Source organism: Seriola lalandi, unplaced genomic scaffold (assembly GCF_002814215.2).
Source record: "Seriola lalandi dorsalis isolate HSWRI2012SDOR001 ecotype SW California unplaced genomic scaffold, Sedor1 jcf7180002054585, whole genome shotgun sequence".
Taxonomy (NCBI): Eukaryota; Metazoa; Chordata; class Actinopteri; order Carangiformes; family Carangidae; genus Seriola; species Seriola lalandi.
In genome coordinates, this window is record NW_019525138.1 from 2,605,095 (window position 1) to 2,630,857 (window position 25,763).

Genomic DNA, 25,763 nt, shown 5'->3' on the forward strand with positions numbered 1-25,763 from the left:
TCCCCCCCCTTCTCTCTATCAGTGGCCTCTTCCTCCTTTTCTATATGAAACTCTTAATATATGATTTAAATATCATCACTTTTATGAGAGTGTTCTTATTATTAATTGTTATACACTATATCACACTAATTATTATAACACACTCAGGTGTCAGTTTATTAGGAACATGCTGCTGTTGAGCTGTGCTGTATCACACAGAGGTGTTTCTGCGATTTAATCACAGGATTCTCATTATTAACTGCCACATATACAGTGTACACTTTTAACACTTGGTTTATTTGAATGATTTTGCATATTGGACTTTACACGATAATCAGACATTAGTCTGTCCACAAACAAGGCTGATTTAATGAAGTGGATCAGCTTCAGTCAGCAGAGCTGCTAATTATTAGAACACACTCAGGTCTCACTTTATTAGGAACACCATGCTGCTGTTGAGCTGTGCTGTATTACACAGAGGTGTTTCTGTGATTTAATCAAACCTTACTGATGTGAATGTGGTGGACAAAATAATAGAAACACCTGTCAGTGCAACACAACACAACAGAATCAAAGTTTCTGAACATTACAACCTTCATGAAGGAGGTTTTACTGTTGGATCAGCTGGATGTTCCTAATAAACTGAGAATTTAGAAATACTCGGCTCATGAGTTCACGTTCTCCATCAAAAATCAATAAATAAGAATAAAATAAGAATAAAAGGATAATTTTAATATTTTGTTTATCTATTTAAGTGTGTAATAAGATAAGATTTATAAATAAATCTCAACAAATTAAAAGTTTAAATCTTGTTTAAAAGCCTTTCACACCAGAGTTATATATTTTGTTTTGTCCTTAAAAAAATTGGATGTAATATAAATTTGTGTTCTGACTGTATGTGATAACAAACTGAAGCTTGTGTATGTCTGTTCTCCACATTCATTTACAGCCATACCTCTCCTTTATAACAACTACAGATATTTGTCACTGCAGTGTGTGTTTCAAAAGCTTAATTCATTTAAAATTCTCCCTTTCTACAACATCTATACACGTCAACCGTGGTGTGGTTCATGTTTAGGAAATGAATAGAAATGAATAGAAAGTGAATAAATTAGTTTATGTATGGCCGGGGTTTGGCAACTAAAACTCCTGGTTAAGTTACAGTTAATAAAAAGTTGTGAGAGGACAATTAATCCTGTGTGCATGAAGAGATGGAGAAATTCTTGAGCTGATTTTAAACTGTAAAAGAGGCAACAACAATAATCGTTATAAATTATTTATGATGATTTTCTAACTTTTTAATGTCAGAATATGAGAGTTCGTTGAACTTTAACCTCAGTTTGAAGCATCCATTCATGATTTTATATGTATTTTAACATTTTAACAGCACACACACACACACACACAGAGGAATGCTGGGTCACATGAGTGGGCTGGCTTGACCTACTTTTGTCCAATGAGAAGCCTCTGCCTCCACCTCTCCTCCCCCTCCTCACCCCTCCTGCAGCATGGTCACATTGAACCTCATGTGCTCCAGACCAAGAGAAAAACAAATCCAGCAAGGGAGGAGAGGAGAGGAGAGGAGGACACAAGAGGAGAAGAGGAGAGGAAGAAATAAGACAGGAGAGGAGGACAAAAGAGGAGACAAGGAAAGGAGAGAAGAGGAGAGGAGGAAACAAGAAAGGAAAGGAAATGAGAAAATAGAGAGGAATGGACATGAAAGGAAACAAGAAAGGAGAAAGGGAAATAGGAAAGGAGCGGAAAGGAAGGGAAAGGAAATGAGGAAACAGTAGAGGAATCATACAACATTGTAAAATTCTTTTAATGTGAACACAGGAAGTCAAAGTGGGTCTGTAGGACTCTTTACATGTGACACAGTGACACGTATAAATTCCTCCTAGGAGAAATATTAGAAAGTTATAAAAATATTATAGAGAAATTACATATATATAATCTGCATTTTATTTAAAAACTGTTGAAGATCATAGAAATACAGTATGAAAAAATGCCAAAAAGAACAACAGAAACAGATAAAAACACTACAAAAGTCTCAAGATCCTCATTATTAACTGCCACATATACAGTGCACACTAATACACTTGTAACACTTGGTTTATTTTAATGATGCGTACTGGACTTTACACAATAATTAGACATTTGTCCATCCACAAACAAGGCTGATTTGATGAAGTGGATCAGCTTCAGTCAGCAGAGCCACCCAACACGCTGCAGTCTGTGACACTGGGTGGAAGAAAAGGAGTCCTTGGCAGCTTCGACAAATCCCTATCAGCCTCACTCTCATTAAAACTTCCTTAGCAACAGCGGTTACTAAAGCAGAGTGATGTTGTGACGACCTTTGTGTGAGAGAAAAAGTAGGACAGGGCTCAGACACGCCTGCTCCACTGCTTCAGAGCAGGGACCGGGCCAAACACGGCCATGACTCATCCCTTTAACGCCCTCCGTCAACAGCTGAACCACGTTAGCTGAAGAACCGCTAAGTATCCGTGCTAATGATTTCACCTGTATGCAGCTGTATTAAAGCTGTACCTACAGAGAATTATCACGCAGCTCTACAGATGCATTTTAGCTTTTGTTTTTATTTCATTTGACTTTATTTGTTTTATATCCTTTTTTTATATTCTATATTTATTTCTTCCTGTCACTGTCATCTGCACCATTTCCTGGTAAAAGCTAAACTAGCTAGCAAAAACAGAGTCAAATATGTTTCTGCCTTCGACAGCTAGCTTAGTTGCTCACTGGAAATGGTGCAGATGATTCTCAGACCAAACCAGAGCTAAAGGGAGAATGAATATTTGACATATAGCATTCATCACGTAATCATATTTCTCTGTTGAAGATGAAAATAAACCATTGTTTGCTAACATGCTCATCAAATCAATTTTATAAGGTGATATGTCAATTTTCTGCTGCCCCCAAATAGATTTTTACATCAAAGTTAGAAACACACATTGCTTAAAACTAACCACACACATTTGTTAGAAATGAGAATTTAAAAACTTACCGCTAGTGAAATAAAAGTTAATGTGAGTTTTGTCGTTTGGGTGGCACCAGAGTAAGATTAAAAAGGATTTTCCTCTGATATCATCTTTGTCTGTGCTATATGTTGTGATAAGCTAAATGCTGAGCCGAAGACACACGATGAGTCATATGACGTGTACAAAGTGCCACCCCTGACACCAAGCAACACGCTGCAGCATACCAACAGGACCATGACCAAACACAGAGCCACACCTACTACTTAAACTTTTTTTCTAACCTGCAGAGCTATGGGCGATACGTCTTCTACCATTGTCCTTGTAATAATGTGATTGTGGGTCATATAGCTCGTTATATTTCTCAACCTCAACATATAGTCTTGCATCAAAGCGACAGAAAACAGTGAGGAGGGGGAAGTCGGGAACCAGGAAGTACAAAACAGCCCAATATTCTGGAAAAAAAATTGTTTTGAATGTGGTGTGAAGTCTCGAACACTTTGCCACCACCAGAGATTTCATAGTCCCCTATTCAATAATTGTTGATATACAGTATATCTGTTTGGATTTAGTCTGGAAGTGTTGATGACATCACTATCCTCAGAACCTAAAAACAGAGTCAACACTAACTGGTTTATTTTATTGTTAGTTGACAAAAATGCTAATTTGTGTTTGTTATGAATGAACGATTGGTTTTCTGGTTGTTGTATCAATCATTTGTTCATCATCTATGACACAAAGAACCTGCTGTGAAACTTCCATGAGCGTATACTGGATTTTGCTCCACTCTAATTCATGCTGAGGAGGTAATTTGGCGAGTCGATACCAAAGGACTACAATTACACAGAAGCCCTTGTTTTGTGGGTCAGTTTTTTCTAGCACAGTGTAAACAGTGACATGTAATCCCGGTGTAAGCATCGTGCCTACAATGGTCTTTTACCATTACACTGTTGAAATTATGATTTACATAACCAAAGCTGGCCAGAATGAGCTCAGTCAGAGTGTTGACCCCCTGGTACCTCTTAAGACCTACCATGGCCGAGCCAAGACTTAAATTCAGTTGTACAAAACAAGGCAATTAATAAGAACTTAAATAAAAGCGATGTAGCCAGAGTCATTTTGGGTTTTTCTGTTAAACTCCCCATCAGTGACGTTGTTAAGCAGGCCAATAACCGACTAAGTGTGATCTGTTTGGGTTGAGCTTTCTAATCCAGTCCTGGCAGAGTCGTTGATGCAGTCTGTGACCTTTGAATTCTCCAGGTTGAATGAAGGAAAAGAGGCTTTGCAGGTTGTGTAACTTCTCTGCTGATTTGGTCGTAAACTGTTCAGACACGAGTGAGAGCAGGGCCGCACGTACATGAACTGATGATCTAATACCTGCAGTGGAGCCTCCAATCATCTATAAATACACTGCCTCTCCACCATCATTTCACAATCAAGACAATGATAATGATCCTTTATCCCAACAATATGAAGGCGATGAGGCATAATGATAATGATGTCAGATCAAACTGCCTGTAACAGCTTATAATTGTCAGTCAATAACGCTTCTCCATTTTTTATCAATGATAAAGGGGGGGGGGGGGGGGGGGGGGGGTTGTCCCTAGATTTCAAGTTACCCAAGCATTTGGAGTGGAAATGTAAAGTGCCTTGTTAATTATAAATAAGTAATTTGTCCATCTGAACTATCTATTTAGATCTATTTTATGTTATTTTTTTATTTGATTGTGACAATACACCATGCATTTATTTTAACAGATATGGTTAAAAGCTCATTTTCAACTGTAGGATATTAGTGATGCACAGGTTGGTGAAATACTGTGTATTTATTTTCTGTGCGAGAGCTGATGTAGCTTCCTGCCATCCTGTATTTATATACAACATTAGACCTATGGTCATCTGAACCTCACATTTCATTATTTTCTCTGTGAGAGCTAATGTAGCTCACCTGAACTCCAGCTCGTGATTATTTATTTAGAACTATGGTCATCCAAATATCACATTTATTTATTTCCCATGTGAACGTTGATGTAGCTCACCTGAACTAAGGATAAATTTATTTCCTGTATGACAGATAATGCAGTTCTTCTGAAGTCAGTATTTATGCATGTTGCTTGTTATAGCTTATGCAGGTCCTCAGAAGGTCAATCTAATCCTATTTGCATATGTACACATTATATGTAGCTTGGCAGCATTAAGGCTAAAAACAACTGTCAAAGTAAAAAACTTACCCTTAATTCTGAAACAATATCTGCTGTGAATACATACTGTAGATGTCTCGTCCTTAAACATAACACCATCCCACATTTTTAAATGTGCTTCCAGGGTAAAATATTGTCTTATATTTGAACATATATGCTATTTTAAGGGCAAAAATTATTAGTTTGAGAGAATGACTTGACCTCGCTGGCTCCACGGATTTGTGTTTTATCACTGTATCAGTTGCTTGGCAACAAATGGTCAACAACAGGCCAACATGTTTCTCCATCAGAAATGTCTCTAATGTTTAGAAAATGTAACAAAATCATAACTGTAAATGTGGTCGGAATATGCGGTCCAATGATGCATGTACTCAGGTTTGTGTTTGGGTGTTCATGAGTGTGTATGTGTTTGTGTGTGATTTCATTAGTGTTTCCAAGCACAGCAGATATTTATAGCTGGAGTTGCTTGCGAGAAGGGAAATCAATACTCAGAGCCCCAGGCAGGAGGAATATTGGCCCAGCCCTTCCACCTCCAGCCCTCGCACACACTCTATAAATACCACCATTCACATCACACACTAACACACACATACACATACAAACACATTCACACACTCCGAAAGAACCAAAACGATACGCCGGCACTTAATAAATTATTCCCTCGATGACCTCTTCACCCGAAGCAAACCAGTAAAATAATCTCATTATTACAGACTTTTATTTTGTTACTTTCGAATAGAGGCGTCAGCAATAGAACTAAACACAGAATCCGTTTAAAGTCCCACATGAAATGGAAATACTGCGAGAGAGTTGTTGTCCATATCGATCTACCTCTATGACATAACACATGTTACAGTCCAATAATAACACCAGTGTGTGGTACAGTATGACTTGTGAGGACACGCAAACAGTCAGCAAAACCTTAAAGGGATTTTATTCAGTTTTTCTGTTACATTTTTTGACACTGTACTGATGCTTTCACCCTGAGGTTGTGACCACCTACATCCCAACAATCTCCACGCCAGCAGCCGTTATGGAGGCAGAAGTAGATTGTTGTTCTGAGGAGTTTTGATTGGACAGACGCAGGTACTGACTGACTCAACAGGTCACAGGTTTTAGTGTTGCCAAGCAAAGATCAGTACGTATCTGTGCATCATGTGGCCACCAAAACACACCTTATCTCATAACATCTTAACTGTAGAAGCAAAAGAAGATATTAGTGAGTGGATGTATGAATGTGAAGTAAAGAGACAGCAATGAAGAGAGAGAGGGGAGGAATGAGGACAGCTGATCCTTAATGTAGTCTGGGTAGACTGGAATGATGCACCCAATTACACTAATACAACCTCCGCCTACCAGGACCTGAAGAGAGACACAAACCATAAGCAGCAGTCCAGGGTGAGACACAACCCTACAGGCCACAGCAGAGCTGTTCAGCTCTCCAGCTGTGTTGCCAAATTGTTGTAGGTGTAAGATACTTGACATAATGTGTCATAAACCACTGACATAGAGCAAACACACATCAAATCTGACTGATCCATGAGTCTAAAAGGAGCTATATGTAAGTTTTGCAATAGGTAAACTAGCTGACGTTAGCATTAGCAGCCGTTCCTTACCAGCCTAGAAGAAACATTGTGAGTTCAGCATCAAACTTCATTCCTTTACTCATTAAGAACTGTCTCCAGAGGTGGAAAGCAACCCTCTTGTTTTGCTTATTTCTTCTGCTGAAGAATACTTAGCATGCTAACCAGCTAGCAGACTTGTATATATATATATATATATATACATCTTGCAATCACTGCAGCTGTGGTTTAAGGTTGAAACTACTCAGAAGCAGCTCTGTCATCTTTTTCTTATCTTTCCTCACACGGGAAAAATGACATGTTGCTTTTCTCCTGTTTACTCTCAGTCCGTCAAACCCTGAGCTGCTGCAAGGAGGAAAAACACAACTTGTTAGTTTGGACAAGCTTGTGGCAGCAAACTTCAGGTTCCATTGTGGCCCTCAAGAACAATTCAGAGCCAGGAATGCAGACCTTCTCAGAATAGCTTCATCCGCAGAGAAGGCCTTCCTGTCGATGGCAATAAGAACACACAGTGTGTTGTGTGTACCAGCTTGCAAGGTTGTCGACAGCATGAACAGAGGCTGGGAACAGAGGAGAGACAAAGAAAGGAGACAGGGCAGGGCTGCAGCAAAATAAGATGTAATGAAAAAGCGTCCAGATAGACTGAAGTGGTGAAGGACAGCAACGCTCGAGCATCAGCATGACAGACAAAAAGACTTTCTTCCCTCCAGGTTTCTGTTGTATGAAATGTACAGAAATGTTTGGTGTATCCATATGACCCATAACAAAAATAATTAATTCAAGTGTTTTCTGAACTGCCATTCGGGTTTGTCAAGTAAAATTACTGACAACATTCACTATGTATTTCTCAGAGCATCTGTAGAAGGTCATTTCTCCCACACATTTCAAAATCTTATTTTTGTCCTCTGCCTCATTTTATAGATTTTCTTGCTAAAGTCTCTCTGAACAAAGTCCTCTCACTGTCTAGCTCTTTCTGGTGAAGGTTGTTGAAAAGAATACCTGCTCCTACAGTATTTGGAGTTAGATATGAATATCTGTCAAGTTTGTGAAATGGTCACGAATTGTAATCTCTTGGTTTTGTGTACAGATTTTTTTGTGACAGTCAGCACGACTTGCAGTTCATCAATATACAGTATTGCACTTATATAGAGCCTTTCTAATCTTAGCTACCACTCAAAGCCCTTTACAATACTTCCCACATTCACCCATTCACTCACACATTCAATCATTCATACATCGCATCCCTGATGGAACAACAAGCAGGAGCAATTTGGGGGTTTAGTATCTTTGAAACGCTGACAGGAGGAGCCGGGAATTGAACCACCAACCTTCTGATTGGTAGACAATGCACTTGGCCTCCTGAGCCACAACTCATTATGTATTCATCGTTAATGTATTGATTCGTGTCACCTACATGGATGGGACTCTTTTTTTGTGACTTTACAACTTCCACCTGTAGTGACTTCAGCTTTATTAAATAGAATGCAAAGCTTCATTCAAAAACTGTTTTCCAATTGAAGTACATGAGTTTGAAAGTGCTGACTGTCACGAAAAAAAAAGAGAAATTAATTTCCATGAACATGCGATCAGTAGATCACATTTCATGACTATTTCACACACTGCCATGAGAGTGGATAATAATCATAAAAATCACATAATTTCAGGGTTATTAGATTACCAGTATTAATGTTTACACAGCATTTCTTTTTGTTTTTTTAACTATTGTTATTAATTGAGAGCTTAATTCCATTTCACAGACAACACGTTTGTTACATTACAAAACATTATGCTAATAATGTAAATGACCAAATATTGAAGGTGAAGTGAACTTTCCTGTTCACCCTCGACACAGATTTCTACATTAATGCAGATATAAATGAAATAACATCACTCCCACATTTATAGAGGATTGGCAGTTTAAGTTTAATACATCATATATATACATATATATATAAGTTCCTGTCTATGTGGTTGTTTTAGTAAAGTTTTAACTATTTAGCACACTTCTTAGGTTTTACTGGTCACTGTGGACTGGTGGGTTAAACAGGGGTTAAACCAAACTTGTTAATGTGTAAAGTTACTTTGATTGAAGATGTGACAGCCAGAGATAAATACATCATAGTACAGGAGGGAGACTCTGCTGCAAGTCTTCATCGGTCTACATCTCTGTCTCTATAGACGGGCTGGTTCTCCGGTCCGTCGCCTCTCCATCCCGTTCCGCCTCCAGCTCTGAGGTCTCTGGAGGTGAAGAAGGCCCCGTGATGCTGCTGCTGCTTGTCACAGGGAGGCTCCACGATGTTGTCTGGGTCATATGACTGTGACAGACAAGACACTGAGTGTTACTCATCACCAACAGTGACAGCTTCCTGACCCCTCAATGTGTTTCTGTGGTGTTACATCATTGGTGAGAATGAGACCGTGGTGAAATTTCATGAACAGCTCTCTCTAAAGGCAACACGTAACCTTCAATCAACTGACCAACACCAGTTTGGCTACGAGGCTAATAACACCACTTTCCCATTCAATGGGAGTCCATTGAAAGGAAAAGTGGTATTATTAGCCTTGTTAGGTGTTATTAGCCTTCTTAGACACTTTAACTACTTCCTCTACTAGCCATCTCAAGAACTCTTGGCCATTTTGTGGATGAGTTTGGGTAGTACCCCAGGGAAGGGGTACTAGTAGGTTTTGGGTCCAGTGAATAATTTAATACATTAATAGGGGCCCAACAATTAAGTCATTTACAGTTCGGCAGTGAACATATCATTAAAATATCCAATGTTTTTACCTATCAAATAAAAAAGGAGGACAGTCCTGGACAGCTGTAGCCAGGGACAGGCCAGCAAAAACTGGGACTGTCCCCAAAAAATGGGGATGTTTGGCCACCCCTACCCTAAGAGCCTCTGACAGGTTAATCTCTCCACGATCATGTGTGGGTTGGAAAATGTCTGATTCCTCTTACTTGATGTAGTATTTTACTCCATCTGCAGTGTAGGCCTCCTCCCAGCCGTAAGGAAGACCTGCAGGGAGGAGAAGAAAATCATCAAACCATTAATTGGATGGCTCAGTGTGGTGTGGAGCCAGCCTGGATGATGTGTAGCTTAAATTTCCTGATTTGAAACATCCCAACAGAATCAGGCCAAGAGATCCCCCCTCACAAATATCACGTTTCATCCAGCCTCATTTTTCCTGAGAAGCTCTGCTCTTCCACAAACCACCATCATGTCACTCCAACAGTGATTTTACTGTACTTTTCCACGCTCATCTCTCAACTTACTGTACAAGCTGGTCTCTTGACCCTGTTTCAGCGAACAACAGGGGGCCAAGTTTCAAATGCTGCCCCGTGGACAACAACTCGTAAACTGAAACCAAACGTTTCACAAATTCAGAGAAAAGAGGGATTGTGGTGAGTTCTATATCGGTGACTGTGGGCCCCATGATGGGGTTGACATGATGGATGACTCATCACATGTTATGACATGCATGCTGGATCCAAAGACCTCATGAAAACTTGACTGTTTACTGTTTGGTTTAACTCCTTTAAAGAATCCAAGCATCCAACAATGACCTAATAAATGTAACATAAAAATTATGTTAAAGTCTGTGGTTCCAGCTGGAGCTACAGTATGTAATGGGACTATTATGGTGTGTCCATCTGTCCAGTTCTTCTGTGTAGTTTGTTAATCTCGCTGTGATAACAAGACCTCAGAACTGCTTGTCCAATGGTTGGATACCTTTGAGAAACCGCTGTCAACAAGTGTTTCAAATATTGGATTAGAGATGGGTCTGTGTCTGACAATTTCTGTAACTTTCAGAAACCATTAATCCGACATTCACACCAACTTCCACTTCACTGATCAGTTGTGCCAAGGTGAGAGAGGAACCAGGGTTTGACCTTCTCTCTCAGCTTCTACTATTTCTGTCAACTATCTCTTTTTCATTTGAACAGCCAAGTGCAGCAATAAAAATGTCCTCCACTACAGACTGTACGAAGATATGAAAATGGTACCTACATATTTAAATGGCCAGCTTTTCACTCGTGTCTGAATCCAGCTCTTAAGCAAACGGCAACCTTCAATCCTGAAAAATGAAGCATCAACACAGCAGAACAAAAACCTGCATTCCTCTGCTCACCACTAGAGTCCAACAGTGAGTCAGTCCTCAAAGACTCCCATGTTAAAATGTCCAACTTTACGGCACTCCCAAGATGACGATGGTGGAGCTGCTCACTCTGAGCTTCTTCAGAAACCTGTGGGGGACGTCACAGGGGCTATGTCCATCTTTATTTATAGTCTATGCTCTTAACAGTCAGAAAGACTGATATCAGTCTTCTCATATTTCACATAATGAAGAAGAATGAAACACCTGTTGAATTTGTAAATGAGTGTTTAGAATTGTCTGAGTTCCCGGATTTTGTGTGATACATTAGCTGTGTCTCAATTCAGGGAAACAGTGCCTTTGAAAGACGTGGTCTACAAAGGTCATTGCGGACTTTGAAGGCCAAACCAAAATGAGACAGTCTGGTCTACAAAGTATTTCCTATTTGTCCTCGGCCTCTGTTTAATTTGTGGAGTCAGCCATATTCTCTTTGAAAAGTATTTCATATCTGAAGCTGCAAAGGATCCGCCTGTAGGATCCTTTGTTGTTCGGGAAACGAAGGACACATTTCCAGCCTCGTCGTGTGGCTGTGACGGAATTGGTTTTCGAAAGGAGCCTTCAAAGGATGACCCTCTTAACTGAGACACTAATGTTTGATGGTCGTGGATCAAGAATTTATCAGGTTATTATCCAGTGCAAAGAAACCATCAAAAGCAGGAGGAATTTTTAAATGGATGATTGTCTGATTGTGTTATTTCATTAAGGAATGCACTTTCAGCAGGATGCAGTTTACGATAGCTCCAGCTGTAAATGAATCTTTATGGCCGAACTGTTATTAATGTGAATCCTCTGATTCTACATTGACAACCTCCTCCACCATCCATGAACTGGATCCACTCTCCAACAGGAAGCTAAACGCCCCTGTGTTCTCGGCTCATCACGATAATCTTCATGTATGTACATGGAGATGACAATGTGGTTCTCACTGCGGGAACAAAGACATCAGATCCATGGTGGCAAGCTGCTTTGTGTGGCTGTGAATACAAACTGTAAAGCTCTGCGATACATTTCACAGACCAGGTTTCACCCTGTCAGTCTGAGTGTTGACAGAAGGACCAGTGGGGGTGGGGTTGGGGGGGTGTCAGGTGGTGAAAACATGTCTTTCAAACAGGGAGATAACGCTGAACCGTACAGTAATGAGCAGGTAACTCACAGGACTCAAAAGGTTCCTGGAAAACCTAAAAAATCTACGAAATCTTTGATTCTCAGTCATGGAAAAGACCTGGAAAATAACGTTGTTTATATTTTATATTAATTTTCATGTATTCATGGAATTATTCAGCAAAGGCTCCAAACTGTATATTTCTTATTTAAATTGGATTTTTGAGACAGTTTTGGGCCACAGTCTGAGAGGTATAGCCCTCACATTGTGTCTCTTGTTGTTAAAGGAGCTATATGTAAGTTTTAACTAATGCTACATATCTAATGTTATTGTAAGATACTTGACATAATGTCATAAACCAGTGACATAGAGCAAACATGCATCAAATCTGATCTATGAGTCTTAAAGTAGCTATATGTAAGTTTTGCAATTGGTACATAGGTAACGTTAGCATTAGCAGCTGTTTACTTACCAGTCTAAAAGAAACGTGAGTTCAGCATCAAACTTCATTCCTTTACTTTCTTCTGTTTCCATGGCCCTGTTTGGAACACCCACTTGCTCACTATATAGTGAATCAGCAGATTTGTAGTGCTTTTGAATTTTCAACTGTAAATTTTATCCACTACACAGTGCACCACAAAACTATCACTAGGCATACAAAAATGTAGTCAAGCTAGACCATCATGCATTGCAGCCTGTCTTGCGAAAGTGCAGCAGAAGAAGTCATCTCGCTATCAGGCTAGGTGCTAACAGCAGGCTAGCTAATGTGATTTTATTGCCTGTTGAGTGTCTGGGGAGCATAATAACAGTAATACTGACAAAAACACAGGAAAGATTTCTCTGTAGACAAAAATTAAAACAAACATAATACATGAAAGATAAAAATTGCATGTCTTATAAGATCACATGTATTTTGAGGTTTTGTCTCATATGTGATGCAGGGTTAGAGTTAGGATTAGGGTTTTTTATGCGATGGAGATAATAATTATGAATATCTGGCGCATAAATATGTTGCACGTATCGTCTAGTGAGTCTTCTATGTAGCCAATGCTATATAGTGGGTGAATGAGTAAATGAACAAGTGGACAATCCGAACACAACAATCACTTCTTTTCTTCTACTGAAGTTAGCTTGTTAACCAGCTAGCCTTGCCCATTCACACTGGCTCGCCACTTTCTGACACCGAGTCACTGTAGCGTCCAGTCAGCTGGACGTATTTATAACCCTGTTGTGTTAAAAACACAATGATGGCTGAAGCTATTGTCAAGACTTGTACGTAAATAGCTGTTAATGCTAATGTTAGCTATGTAGCAATAACACAACTTATAAATAGATCCTTTAAATATGTATTCTTGCTTCAACTCTTAGATGGATTGTGATGAACTGTGGTTCAGACGTTCATGTTCCCCTCAGGATGAACTGTAATAACTCTAATGACTTTTCATCAGGTCACATTTCAATTTGTTGGTTTATGGTAAACAGCGTAAAATGATGTCTCAATTGGATGCAAAGCTAATGACATTGATGCTGATGTTAGCATTTAGCTCAGATGTGAAAGGTTCTCATGCTGACGTCTCATATTAGCATCATCAGGATGCCTGTATGATCACACAGCAGCCATTTGAAGGGTAAAATAAATTAAATAAAAATCTGAAACTCTTACATTACAATAACGCAAGTATGACATGAATGCAGCATAAGTACAAACTCACAGTGCTCACAGACAGCTTGGCTATAGAATGACCAGAGAGAAGAAGAAGAAGAGTAGTTTCAGACTGAACAATGCCCAAGCAGCTGTCATTACCAGCAACCATTACGCACATCTTCAGCTATTTATAGCATCTGTATGTACCTGTAAGTCATCAAACCTCAGACAGGTAGTCACTGATTCACTTTGTGGTGTTTCACAATAAAGGTTAACCTGAAATGATCATGAACATGGAAACTCTGTAAAATGATGCTTTTATTGTAAATTATTATACATTTTATATTTCTGAAGTTTTATTGCTTGTATCATTTTTTTTTTAAACTGGTTTTAAGGTAAACTTCTTTTTCGGCTCCAGTCGTCTTCTCTAACCCACCTGGGGGATTGTTTTGATGCTTGGTTACAGAATATGTTGCTTGTTTGTAGAAGGATTTTCTTCTGTGTGGTTGAGAGGTTGATAATTCCAAAGGGTAACGGCAGTCAGTGTGTCCCTGTCTTTAAGAGGCAGTCACACAGAGCTCTTCCTGTTGATTTCGGCGTGGCTGAGGGCTTGTTAGTGATGCGATATGGTGGTTCAGATCACTTCCCAGCGACCACATGACTGATTTAATCTGTTACTGCGGCAACACAAAACCACCTCCAGGGAGAAACACGTTCAAGCCCACAGAGACTTTCCTTATTTAACTGAAGCATCGTTGTTCAACTCTGGTGTGAGTTTAACATGAAAATGGACAAAGTGTCTTAAATGAACAGAGTGTCGACACAAATATAAATCATTTGTTGATTTGTCTCTAGTTTATTTGTCCCTAGAGGGTGCTGGTTGGATCTGAAAGGCCAAAATTACAACAAAGTATTTACTTTATTCTTGAATGTCTTTCATTTATCTGCGTAGTTTCCCTCCGATCTGAGAATATACATGTTCATGCAGCATCTGATCATTATCAGGGTTTGTGTTCTTGTTTTCAGATCTTAAAGGATTCTCAATGTTTTTTTTAAATCTTTTTAACCTCTGACGACTTTCAGTTAAACTAAGCTCAACAAGTATGTGTCTGTTAATCAGAATAATGGGTTTTAAAACTGATTTAGGTTTAAAGGCAAGTTCTGGTACGACACTGTGAGGCTGTACAGTGTGCTGTGTTCACATCACATGGGAAAGACATATATATACGTGACACACACAAATAACAAAACATTTACTTTGCTCAGTTTGTATTTACTTATAAAACTTGATCAACTTGATGAAAACAGATTTTAATGCCATGTGAATTTTACTCTGCTTCTCTGTCTCTGGTTCTTGTTTAAAAATGACCTGGTTCACTTTCTGGCAGCAGTTTCGACATTTTAACCAGATCTTTTTAAATAAAGTTTAGTTTAGTTTAGTCATTGATGATTCTAAACTGGTTTGGTTCCTTAAGTTAAAGAATGAGGTCAGTGTTATTCTATATTTTTCTTATTGTCAACAAAACATTCTGACATCTGTTCCTACTGCATATGTAAATCTTTAAAAACATGTCACTAATATATAGTTTCATTTTTAAAAAGTCTCAGTAATCTCGTCACACAGTTGCTCACTGTAGTTTTTATCAAACCAACAGGAGGAAATCTGTCGGGGACTATTTTCGGTCCGTCCATGTTTGGTGCCGTAGTGTTTGGTGATGGAGGAACCCAATGTAACAGATACACACACAGCTGTTGTTAGCAGGCTCAGGTCATTGTTGGTTTATCTCTGAATGTGGGATTTAATGACAAGAGGGAGAATCAGTTTTCCTTTAATCAGGACAATCGTCTCAAACATCAGTAAACCTCCGTCAGCTGCTTGGATCTGGTGTAGGTGTTGGTTCTGATGTAGATCTGCTCTAATGAGCCACTCAGTGCAGCTCCAGGACACAGTCACCAATTTAGTCTGGTGGAGTCGACATGGCAACAGAGACGCAAAGACTGTCAGCTTGCAGTAATGACTGTTGCACAGACGACCCCCAGTGTGTGTGTGTGTGTGTGTGTGTGTGTGTGTGTGTGTGTGTGTGTGTGTGTGTGTGGATGCTGCCGGTCGTCAGCTGTTGGTCCTCATCCACACACAGTAAGACAGATGTTTTTAGACTGAGTCACTCACAGACGAGGACGACACACAGAAGATTATTGCTGTTATTTTAATAGTCTGTATTAGTTTGTGACTTCACTTCAACTTTATTATATTTAATTCTAACAAACAAATTCATTTATTCACTTCCTCATCTGTCCTCTCTCTCTCCTCATTTCCTGTCGTCTCTCTAACAAGGAAAACTTTGACTTCTGTTTCCAAAGACTCATAAAACTGTAGAGCTGTCGCTTTAAGATTTTATATTTTAATCAATTTTGACAAAAGACATTTCAAGCTCAGATTTGACACCTCTGAAGTAGGAAGAACCAATTTGGGCTCAATTCTAACCCTAACCCTTAATGCGTATTTAAAAGCATTTAAATACACACTCTGATCTGTTTATATAAACACATATCCACTTGTTTTTGAAAAAATGTTTTTCTGAGGCTCTGCTCAAGAACAGTCCTCCATCATAGCTAATAAAGTTTAAGTTAAATCACATTTTTCTTCTATCTGAGGGACTCTGCTCACAGTTAACGAGCAGATGATAATTACGTTATTACATTATAATATCCAGGTCCCAGAGGCTGATTCCTTCAGTCGGTGCTTCAGTCACCTACAAATCACTCTATGCTCATGTGCAAATGTTCTGCATTATTAATGTTCAGAGTTCAGCATGTTCACAGTCAGAGGTTTTATTATTTAAATACTTATATTATAATATTTTATCCAACAGCTTTCAGACTCGTCATGTTTGCAGTTTTACTTTTAGACTAAGTTTCTATTCTCAAGACAGAGATGTGGCTGTTGTGTGAATTGTGACTTTAAACGAGTAAGAATTAAACAGGGAAATCAGTCCTTTGTCTTTTAGAGTCATAACTGTTTTCAATTAAATGTTGATCCTAAGAGGCAGCTGGTTGCACCTGAGCAATCAGCTGACACACCTGAGCAATCAGCTGACACACCTGAGCAATCAGCTGACACACCTGAGATCAATCAGCTGTTGCAGCCTCTAGTCCTCTACCTGAAGGTTTCAGAGTAACACTTTCCTCACCTGCTGTATGTAATGTTATTTATTAATGCTGAGGCAGATGTTCTACATTTTTCTTATTGAGAATAAAACAAATATACAATAACACCAGACTCCATTTGATTTTATCTTACTTTAAACATCTTTTATTTTGTTTCTTTACATAATTTAATTTAAACATAATTTTTTGAATCTGTCTTTTTCATCTGTTTCATCTATTTGAAATTCAGTTCATTACATCTTTTTGTATGAACGTGCTCTACAAAGTTTTATTATTATTATTAATTAAGGTTATTGCAGTTTAATTTAAGGGATTTGTAATTTTAAAGTTAGTTTAAGGGACTTTTACCACGTATGATCTGATGATGAAATCACATAGTTATGCTCCAGCTCGAATTATAATTTCATCAGTTTGGTTGAAGCTGTACATGTCACATACACATGCAGACAGAAGCAGCCCTGTTTCTGCTCACTGTAAAAACATTTAAAGGTCACAGTCGACAGGTTTTATCCACTTGTTTCTAAATGTTCTGAGCGATGAGTCATTTTTAATCATTTCAATAAATTCAAATAAGACTTCAGAGGCTGTAACATGAACCGGCCTCAGGTTGAAAACATGTTTTATTGTGGAAAAGAAAAATACAACCCAGACAACCTGAAATGTATTTTGTATAGAGCATAGTAGATTGATGCATATGAATGTAAATCATGGTTGTCATGGTAACAGTGTCCGAGTTTCTCCTTGCAAACGACAAATGACTGAACCGAGTGAGACTGCTCAGTCTGAAGCCCCTGCTGATTGTTTATCATGCAGTCTGTTGGGCACAGTGTGTGCGTGTGTGTGTGTGTGTGTGTGTGTGTGTGAGTGGGTGATTGTAATTGTATCTCACACACACACACATACACACACACACACACACACACACACACACACACACACACACTGACCTACTTTCTCTCTGCTGCTGTGATTCGGGTTTTTGTTCGTCTCTCTTCATTATCTCGACCAGGACATTGTGAATGATGGAGCACGTCTCTGCTCTTGAATCATGGCTGTTAATTATGTAACTGCGCCCACGTCCCACCGACGCATTGATGGAGGGAAATTAGGCGTCTGTGTCAAAACCCACATCCTGCCTCCTGAAAACAAACCAGATCTGGATACTAGTATAAATCAGACTCAACATGCAGCACAACATGAGAGCGTCAGTCTGTCCCCTAAGAGCAACACACATCTGTGTATATGCTCCGAACTTCCATGGCCCTGGGAACATCTGGATCTGAGTATTGATATTGCACCTCTAACACTCTGAACGATCTACTAGAGCCTCAGAATTATATCCCGGCTCTGTGTTTTTGCTGGGGAATCCTTATAGTCCCAGACCCCCTGGATTAACAACTGACACAGTGTATTTTCTGGAGCTGCTCCAAATTCCTAGGACCTTCACTGTGTATCTGTTGGAGACACAATATTCTCCTTGATTGTCAAGCTCACTTAACTCATAACACAATGTCACTGAATTACATCCTGGCTCTGTGTATTTGCTGGGTTTGAACACTCTCAGCTATTGAACTCTCATGTATTTTCTGGAATTGCTGTTTCACACTTTAGGTCCCTGAACTACCCATCACCTCGGTGTATTTCCTGAAAACACTCCATCCTCCAGGTCAGAAACTACAACCTAAAACTCTGTATAATCACTGGACATTCTTCAAATTACCAGGCCACCCTGGTCTACCTCCCGGCTCTGTGTATTTTCTGGAAAAGTTCCAGAACTAGAACTTCCAGTTCCACTAAACTACCAGTGGGCTCTGTATATTTTCTAAAAAAATTCCACTCTACCAGGCCTCAATAACTACCTGTGACTCTGTGTATTTGTAAGTGACATCATCCCTGTTGGCCAATAGAGTTAGTTCACAATAGTTCACAAAGGTCTTTAAGGACAAATCAGGTGATGTAGCATTTAGCTAATTAGCTATAAACCATGTAGACCTTACATCACCTCTGATCATTTTTTATAAATGTGCTGAAAGTTTTTGAACTGGGTTTTGGTTTCAGTTGGAGCCTGCCCTCCCGTAAAAAAACGAGCCCACAGTTCATCTGTGCAGCAGGTTATTATCACCCATAGTTGTTTTGTTGCTAGGCAACATCTAATGGTCATAGTAATTATGACAGGAGCAAAGGGCAAAGTGGGGTGACGTAGTATAAAGAGAGACAAAGTCCATGTCAGGAGGAGGTTGTAGTGGATGGATGAATATGATACAGGAGAGCGCTGTTCGATTCCCATGTTGTTTCTACTATCCGTGTCCATTCATTGTTATTATTGTAACCATGACAACAAAGATCATCTAATGTTAAGTACTTATTTTAACACAAATCACTATCTTTTCCTAAACCTAACAAAGTCATCACTGTTATTATGGTAACCATGGCTATGAAGGTAGGTACACCCTTGACGGAACAGTCCCTGTTTTTTTTTACTGTAACCATGACAACAAAGGTCCACTCCTATGGGTCGTATCAGAGGGTTGAAGAAAACGACCTGTGTGGTTGTTCAGGTTGATTTTTGGTACACTACGAAAACTACAGACTTCCTTACACACATATGTTAACAGGCTACCCACAAAAAATTCTTGGTGGTGCGTTCAAGGACACAAGCTCCGAGAGTCAGCTGAGCAGGAGGGTTTTTTTAATACAACAAAAAAATAAGTTTCACAGTAAACTTCCTGTTTGGTTTTCTGACATAAGGTTAGTGCTTTTAGTCTTTGCATTTCAAACAAGCCCCATCTGGTAAGGAACAACAGCTTCTTAACCTTTTTTCATTTCATTATATCAGTTACAAGTTTGTTCATCAGACTAAACAAATTGAGACTTTTCCTGCAGCTACAGTCAAAATAATCCAGACACTAAAACTGAATTTGACCCAGTTTGAGCTTGAAGTGGCTGTTCCTCTTCACAAAGAAGAACTCCGGATATGTGGACAGTTTGTTTCCAAATATTTACTCCAAAAAAAGGCAAAGGATTTACAGCAAATATCTCCAAACATGACAAAAGCATCTAAAGAGTCCAATCAGGCCAGAGCTGCCCTTACATCGTTGCTGGTATCAGAACTCTGCTGGCTGTACTTCCTGTTTGAAACGTCAAAGCTCCTTCGTCCTTCCTGACCTTGTGTTTGTAGGTGAGTGAGGTTTTCAGGATTTCTCCTCTTCTACTGTTTGATGATATTTCCAGGATTTGCTTCGCTGGCTAATCTACTGCACGAACACAAGCGTTCAGCCACTCAAACATAAAGCTACACATTGATCAGATAACTGACAGAGCTACAGTGAGGTGTTTTCTAAATGGAGTAAGTCGCTCCGGAAGAGAGCACCTGCTACGGTAAATGGCAATCCTATGATATCGTAACATTGATGTGTTATAGTGTTATTGCTTCTTAAATGAAGGTATTTATTGATGCTACAGAGACCATTTAAAGGAAGGTAAACTAAGTCATATTCAAAGGACTACACCAAAGTTTTGACAGTTCTGACCATGCCTCACATTACTATGTGACGAGTGTTTTGATACCAATTTTATTGGCAATTTTAAAGGAGCTATTTGTAAGTTGTTGCTATTGCTACATAGCTCATGTTAGCAATAACAACCGTTTACTTACTAGACTTGACAAAAGCTTTGGCCATCGTTGCGTTTGCTAGCCAAGAGGTTATAATACACGCCACCTCTTCAGGGCTGGGCGCTACAGTGATTTGGTATTGGAAAGTGATGATACAGGCCAACCCAGGCTGGGGCTTGCAGGTTAGCATGCTAACTCCAATAGAAGAAAATAAGTATTGGCAATAGAAGCAAAACAAGAGGGTTCATTTCCACTGCTCGAGACCGCTTGCAACGTTTCTTCTTGACTGGTAAGTAAACACCTGTTAATGCTAATGTTATCTATGTAGCAATAGCAAAACTTACATATAGGTCCTTTAATCTTTAATTCATTAGGGAGACCTCTTCAATGGACTGTTTGGCCAACTGGACCAAACTCCATCTCGAATCCACTTATTTACATTTATAAGTGCTAAGATCCACTGATAAGGGGAAATAATTGGACATTTTCAGAATAAAATGTAAATATTTTAAGAAAAAAATGTATTATTCTCAGAGAAAAGTTGTATTTTGAGATATAATTCATAATATTTCAAGAATAAAAGTTAAAGAAAATTTAAGAGAGACCTCCCTGAAACTCAGTCGTAAAATTAATAATAAACTGATCATTGAGTCCTGGACGATCAATTCTTGCTGTAATTTCTTTGAAGGTTCAGCAGGTGGACCTGATGATGTTACTCTGTTTTTCTCATCACATGATTACAAGGCTGAATGGACCAAACTGTTAAACGTTCAGGAAGTCCTAACCCAACATTACAGCGGTCTCCTTCCAGTGTATCAACCTGCATAAACGTTTCTCATGAGACAAAACTGACAAAGTGACAAACAGCTTCCATGTTTGAACTTGTACATTGACGTACGCAGGTGAAAACACCGGAACAAAGCCACAGTTCAGTGACTATTCAGCAGATGTGCAGTGATAAATGCTTCACAGAAACAAAACAGTGTTTCATGCAGAGATAAGACATGAGTCCGTTGCTAGCAGGTACTGAGGAGATGAGGAGTTGTCAGGGAAGAGAATTCATGGTTGGCTGTTGAGCTCCTGCTGACGTCTCAGAGCCTCGCCGACTTTGTTCTCCAACAGTCGGGTCCTCTAGAAGGTCAGCACTGAAACGGGGAGGACAGTCACTCACAACGGCAGGTTGGCAGGAGCAGTTTGGTTTTTAGCTTCATCCGGTGGGAGTCGCATGCAGGGCAGCACAGAGACAGAGAGGAGGAGGAGGAGGAGGAGGAGGAGGTGGAGGACATGCGGACCTGCATGCGTGGAGGCGATCACTTACAGTCCACCTCCAGAATGGCTCTGACAGTCCGTGTGAGGTCCTTCGCCTCCTGGGCCAGCGTGGCCGCCGTCCACGGACTCTTCTTGTAGCGAGAGGGGAAGCCTTGAGACGATGCCCCGACTTTAACATCTCCAGAGCTGCGAGAAGAGAGAAGGATGAGTCAGCAGAGACAGAGTAGACCTACATGATTACCACGCCCTCATGGGTGTGGCCTGCTCATTTTTATTCCTCTGTGCCGGCAGCAGTCAGAGCCGGACGCCATATTATTTTCAGGTTGTCTATCTGTCTCTTCTCGTGGACAGGAAATCTCAGTAACACCTTGAAAGAACTTCTTCAAATCTTCGCACAAACATTCACTTAGACTCAAGAACAAACTGATTAGATTTTGGTCTGTGTGACCTCACAGAACACTTTTTAGCCATTACTCAAGACTTCAAACAACAGATATGACAAAATTTCACACAAATGATTAATATATTATATGATTCTGGATAAACAGCGCTGCAACCTGAAACTAGTCTGAGTGGAGGAGGCAGGAGGAGGTGATTCTAGTTTTTTTATTGTTCCCATGATGACAAAGGTCGTGCTGATTTTAACCCAAACCACGACCTTTCCTTGAACTGAATCAAGCAGTTTTTGTATCTAACCCATTGGACCACTGCTTTTCTCAGTTTAAGACAGAATTAAAGTCGCACACCGTTTCCTGTTGAGGTATATTGTTGGATTGTCTGCATAAAAACGTGTGACTCATTTAAAACAAGATCTGATGATGCCTGATGAAGATCTCTGTTAAATTAACTTTTCTAGGAGCTTTCAGTAGAGTGTGGATCTTTTGTCTGACTTTTACCTTCACTTTGTTCCCTGAAGTATGTGTGTGCCCCAAACTCTGTCTAACTTCCATGTTTTAAACTTTTTCCATTTGAATAACTTGTTATGCCTTTTGCCTTTTCAAACCAATTTTGCTGCGGAAATAAATTCATCATTTTAATTACAGTCACCAGGAGAGCCTCTCCTGACAGTTTAGTGGTTTGGAGGACCCAACACTCTCTGCAGCGAGAGCTTTAAATAACACTCATCGGTTTGCCACAGCCTGATGAATAAACTATCAAGTGAGTTAAAAACACTTTGTTAAGCTGCTGAAACGACCATGTCACCGGAGGAAACACAGTCGTTTCTAAACACACACAGAATGAACAAAGCTTATTACTGCCACAATGAAATTTCCTGCCCATCCTTACCTAAGGGAAACTTTCTTTCCTCTTAACCTCTTCTTTTATTGGGTTTAATGAGAGTAATATTAAGAGTCATGAAAGACGTCATCTCCTGGGAGTGAATTGGCAGCAAAGAGCCATTTATTTCTGACAAAGAGGAAAAATACCTCCTGCCTGCGACCCCCAGTGAACCCTCCCCCCCCCGGCCCACATTTCAGCTTACGAGTGGCCTAGATGCACATGGACAGGTGAAGAAAAACACACAACATGACCAGGGGTCCCACCGTTATGAAACACGAGTGGAGGTGTCCCACTGACCTGGACTGGAATAAAAGGAGGCCTGGCAGGAGGTGTCATCGCTGGGTGACTTAATAACATGACCGATTGACCTGATTTACAGAATCAGACTTACACAACTGGCCTGAAGGTGCTGATAACGCCACGTTACCGACCACAAGGATCAGAACAAAACCGAGATGAGGAGACAACACAGGCTCCGATCCACATGAGACATTCATTACAAAGTCCTGATTTATTAGTTATTAATAAAGGTTCATTTAACAACTTTCAAATATCCAGATGAGTGAAGATCTCATTTCCAGATCAAGAAAGAAAAACTAAGGACAAAGAAAGGAAGGAGGAAAGGTAGGAAAGAAGACAAGACAAGAGGGAAAGAAGGACGGAAAGAGGCATAGAAAGAAAAACAGAATATGTAGTAAGGGAATAACTTAAGGAGAGAAGAAAAAAGGAACCATACGAGGAATGAAGGAAACATAGGAGGAAAGAGAAAAGGAAAGAAAGGAGAAAAGAAAAAAAAAAAACTGAGGGAAGGAGGAAAAAGAAGGAAAAATATATGGAAGGCAAGAAGGAAGCAATAAAGAAAAAAGAAGGCACTAAGCAAAGAAAATGGAAAAAAAGGGAAAAACTTAGGAAAGATAAGTTTAGATGGAGGAGAGAGGGAAGAAATGTAAATAAAGAAGAGGAAGAGGAGAGGCTCACTGACGACTGATTGTTCAAGAAACTGAAGTTCAGAACACATACTCTCTTTTTCTTCTTCAGTGGTGTCATTGTTGATCACGTAATTTGATGATGATGTCGCCATCTGTGTGAGCACACACGCCGACCTCGCACTCTCTCTGCAAGTTGAGACGTTTCATAACGCTGCTGCCTCGCTGCTGCGCGCTGCAGGCAGGCATTAACAGGAGCTAACTGTTGTCCCACCTGGGTTGAAGTGGGCTAAGCTGGACCACCGAGTGTGTGTGTGTGTGTGTGTGTGTGTGTGTGTGTCTGTCAAGCAGGGCTAATGGGCTCTACTCTCTGCAGGATCCCTCATTATGTGACTCTGACTAAGGTGTCGGGTCTCAGAGCTTCAGACTCTTTGGGTTCGGTCCAAATGAGAAGCTGAGACCACCTTCGGTCATGTGGGCGAAGGATCAGCACCAGGGGAACAGGACCTGTCAGACGTGTTTAGGGTGTTGATCCTCAGGAGGACCTGCACCCGGAGGAAAGACTAAGAGGCTACAAGGAAGAGAGTGAGATGGCTCAGGGAGTTAAAGGACAGTTTTGTGAGTCTGGATTTGATCCAGGACCCAAAGTAAACATCCAAAGGTTCAAGGAAATGAGGGTCACATATCCAAATAGCTCATGGTGTTAGAGACCGGAAGGTCTGACCCCTAGGAGGCTCAGTGAAGAGCTCAGAGAGAAACTCCCAGTCTGGACCATGGTCTGGAATGGTTTGTCCACAACCGTCAGGTGCCAGAGGTGCAGAAATCCTGCTGTAGAGGGTCAGGGTGGGGGGTGGGGGCTCTTTGACCCCCTCTTCACTTCCACAGAGATAGAAACAGGGTTACGGGTGGAAAACCACGAGTCGCTAAAATGTTCCTATACGCAAATGTAATATATGAAGTTACATATATGAATATATATATATATATATATATATACATATAGAATATAAATATAAATTAAAAAATTTTGGAACCTATTAGAAAGCAAGAATTATTCTTAAAATTAATTATTTAATTAATAACTTTAAGTTAGATATGTTAAACATATATAAACATATAGATTTCTTAACATGTATGTTGTTTTAATAAACTTGCATAAATAAATAAAATATATATTGTTAACATATGTTAACACATAATTATTTTAATCATATTCATATTTTTTATATATGTACATTTACAAAATGTACCATGGGCATTTCATATATGTTATAAATTTATATCTTCATATATCCAGAGAATGTATATATGTGATAATAATATATCACCTTATAGGTGAAATCTATATCACTCTTCATAAAGGGACACATACAGTATGTCATATATTACATTTCTGTATGGGTTGTGTTTGTATAAATGTACAGTATAATTTACATTCAGGTAAAGACACATAAATGATCACACACACACACACACACACACACACACAGATGTAAATGCACATACAGTAATAAAACACATGACATAAAGAGCTGGTTGTTGCCAACAGCAACCAGTTTAGCAGCTTGCATTAACCAATTCTACTCATTAGCATAGCCACCGTGTCGCTAATGAACAGGAGGTTGTCAATTAATCACACACACACACACACACACACACACCTGTAACTCTTGGTTGGTCCGTGACTTTCGAGCAGAAACTCTTGAACGTTCTGCAGAAACAGAGAAAAGAAACGAAAAGAATAAAATGTGACTAAAGGTTTTCTACATCTGTTGAGGAACATTTTCAGCGGCTTATTAATTGCTGCTATAGTGAGTATTTGCGGCAGCAGGATGAAACACTGATTGA

The 25,763-nt window shown here is 39.7% G+C and overlaps 1 protein-coding gene and 1 long non-coding RNA gene across 3 annotated transcripts in view; both read right to left on the reverse strand.

Moving 5' to 3' along the window:
• Window positions 1-1,927: 1,927 nt before the first annotated feature.
• On the reverse strand, window positions 1,928-3,146 carry LOC147818407 (uncharacterized). The gene is made up of 2 exons (XR_015437982.1): window positions 3,002-3,146; window positions 1,928-2,333 (listed from the first exon to the last, which is right to left on the reverse strand). It is a non-coding gene; the product is annotated as an uncharacterized LOC147818407 (long non-coding RNA).
• A 5,506-nt stretch (window positions 3,147-8,652) lies between these two features.
• The window catches only part of stxbp4 (syntaxin binding protein 4), a 54,559-nt gene continuing 37,448 nt past the window's right edge, over window positions 8,653-25,763 (reverse strand). Inside the window, exons 19-22 of one of the 2 annotated variants that reach the window (XM_023418812.2) lie at window positions 25,577-25,626; window positions 21,758-21,894; window positions 9,716-9,773; window positions 8,653-9,071 (exon numbers count right to left, since the gene is read on the reverse strand). In XM_023418812.2, the coding sequence (XP_023274580.1) occupies window positions 8,915-9,071; window positions 9,716-9,773; window positions 21,758-21,894; window positions 25,577-25,626 (402 nt within the window). In that variant the 3' untranslated portion in view covers window positions 8,653-8,914. Of the gene's footprint in view, window positions 9,072-9,715; window positions 9,774-19,498; window positions 21,585-21,757; window positions 21,895-25,576; window positions 25,627-25,763 lie in introns of those variants that run through there. The other variant, XM_023418815.2, reaches the window with a different exon arrangement.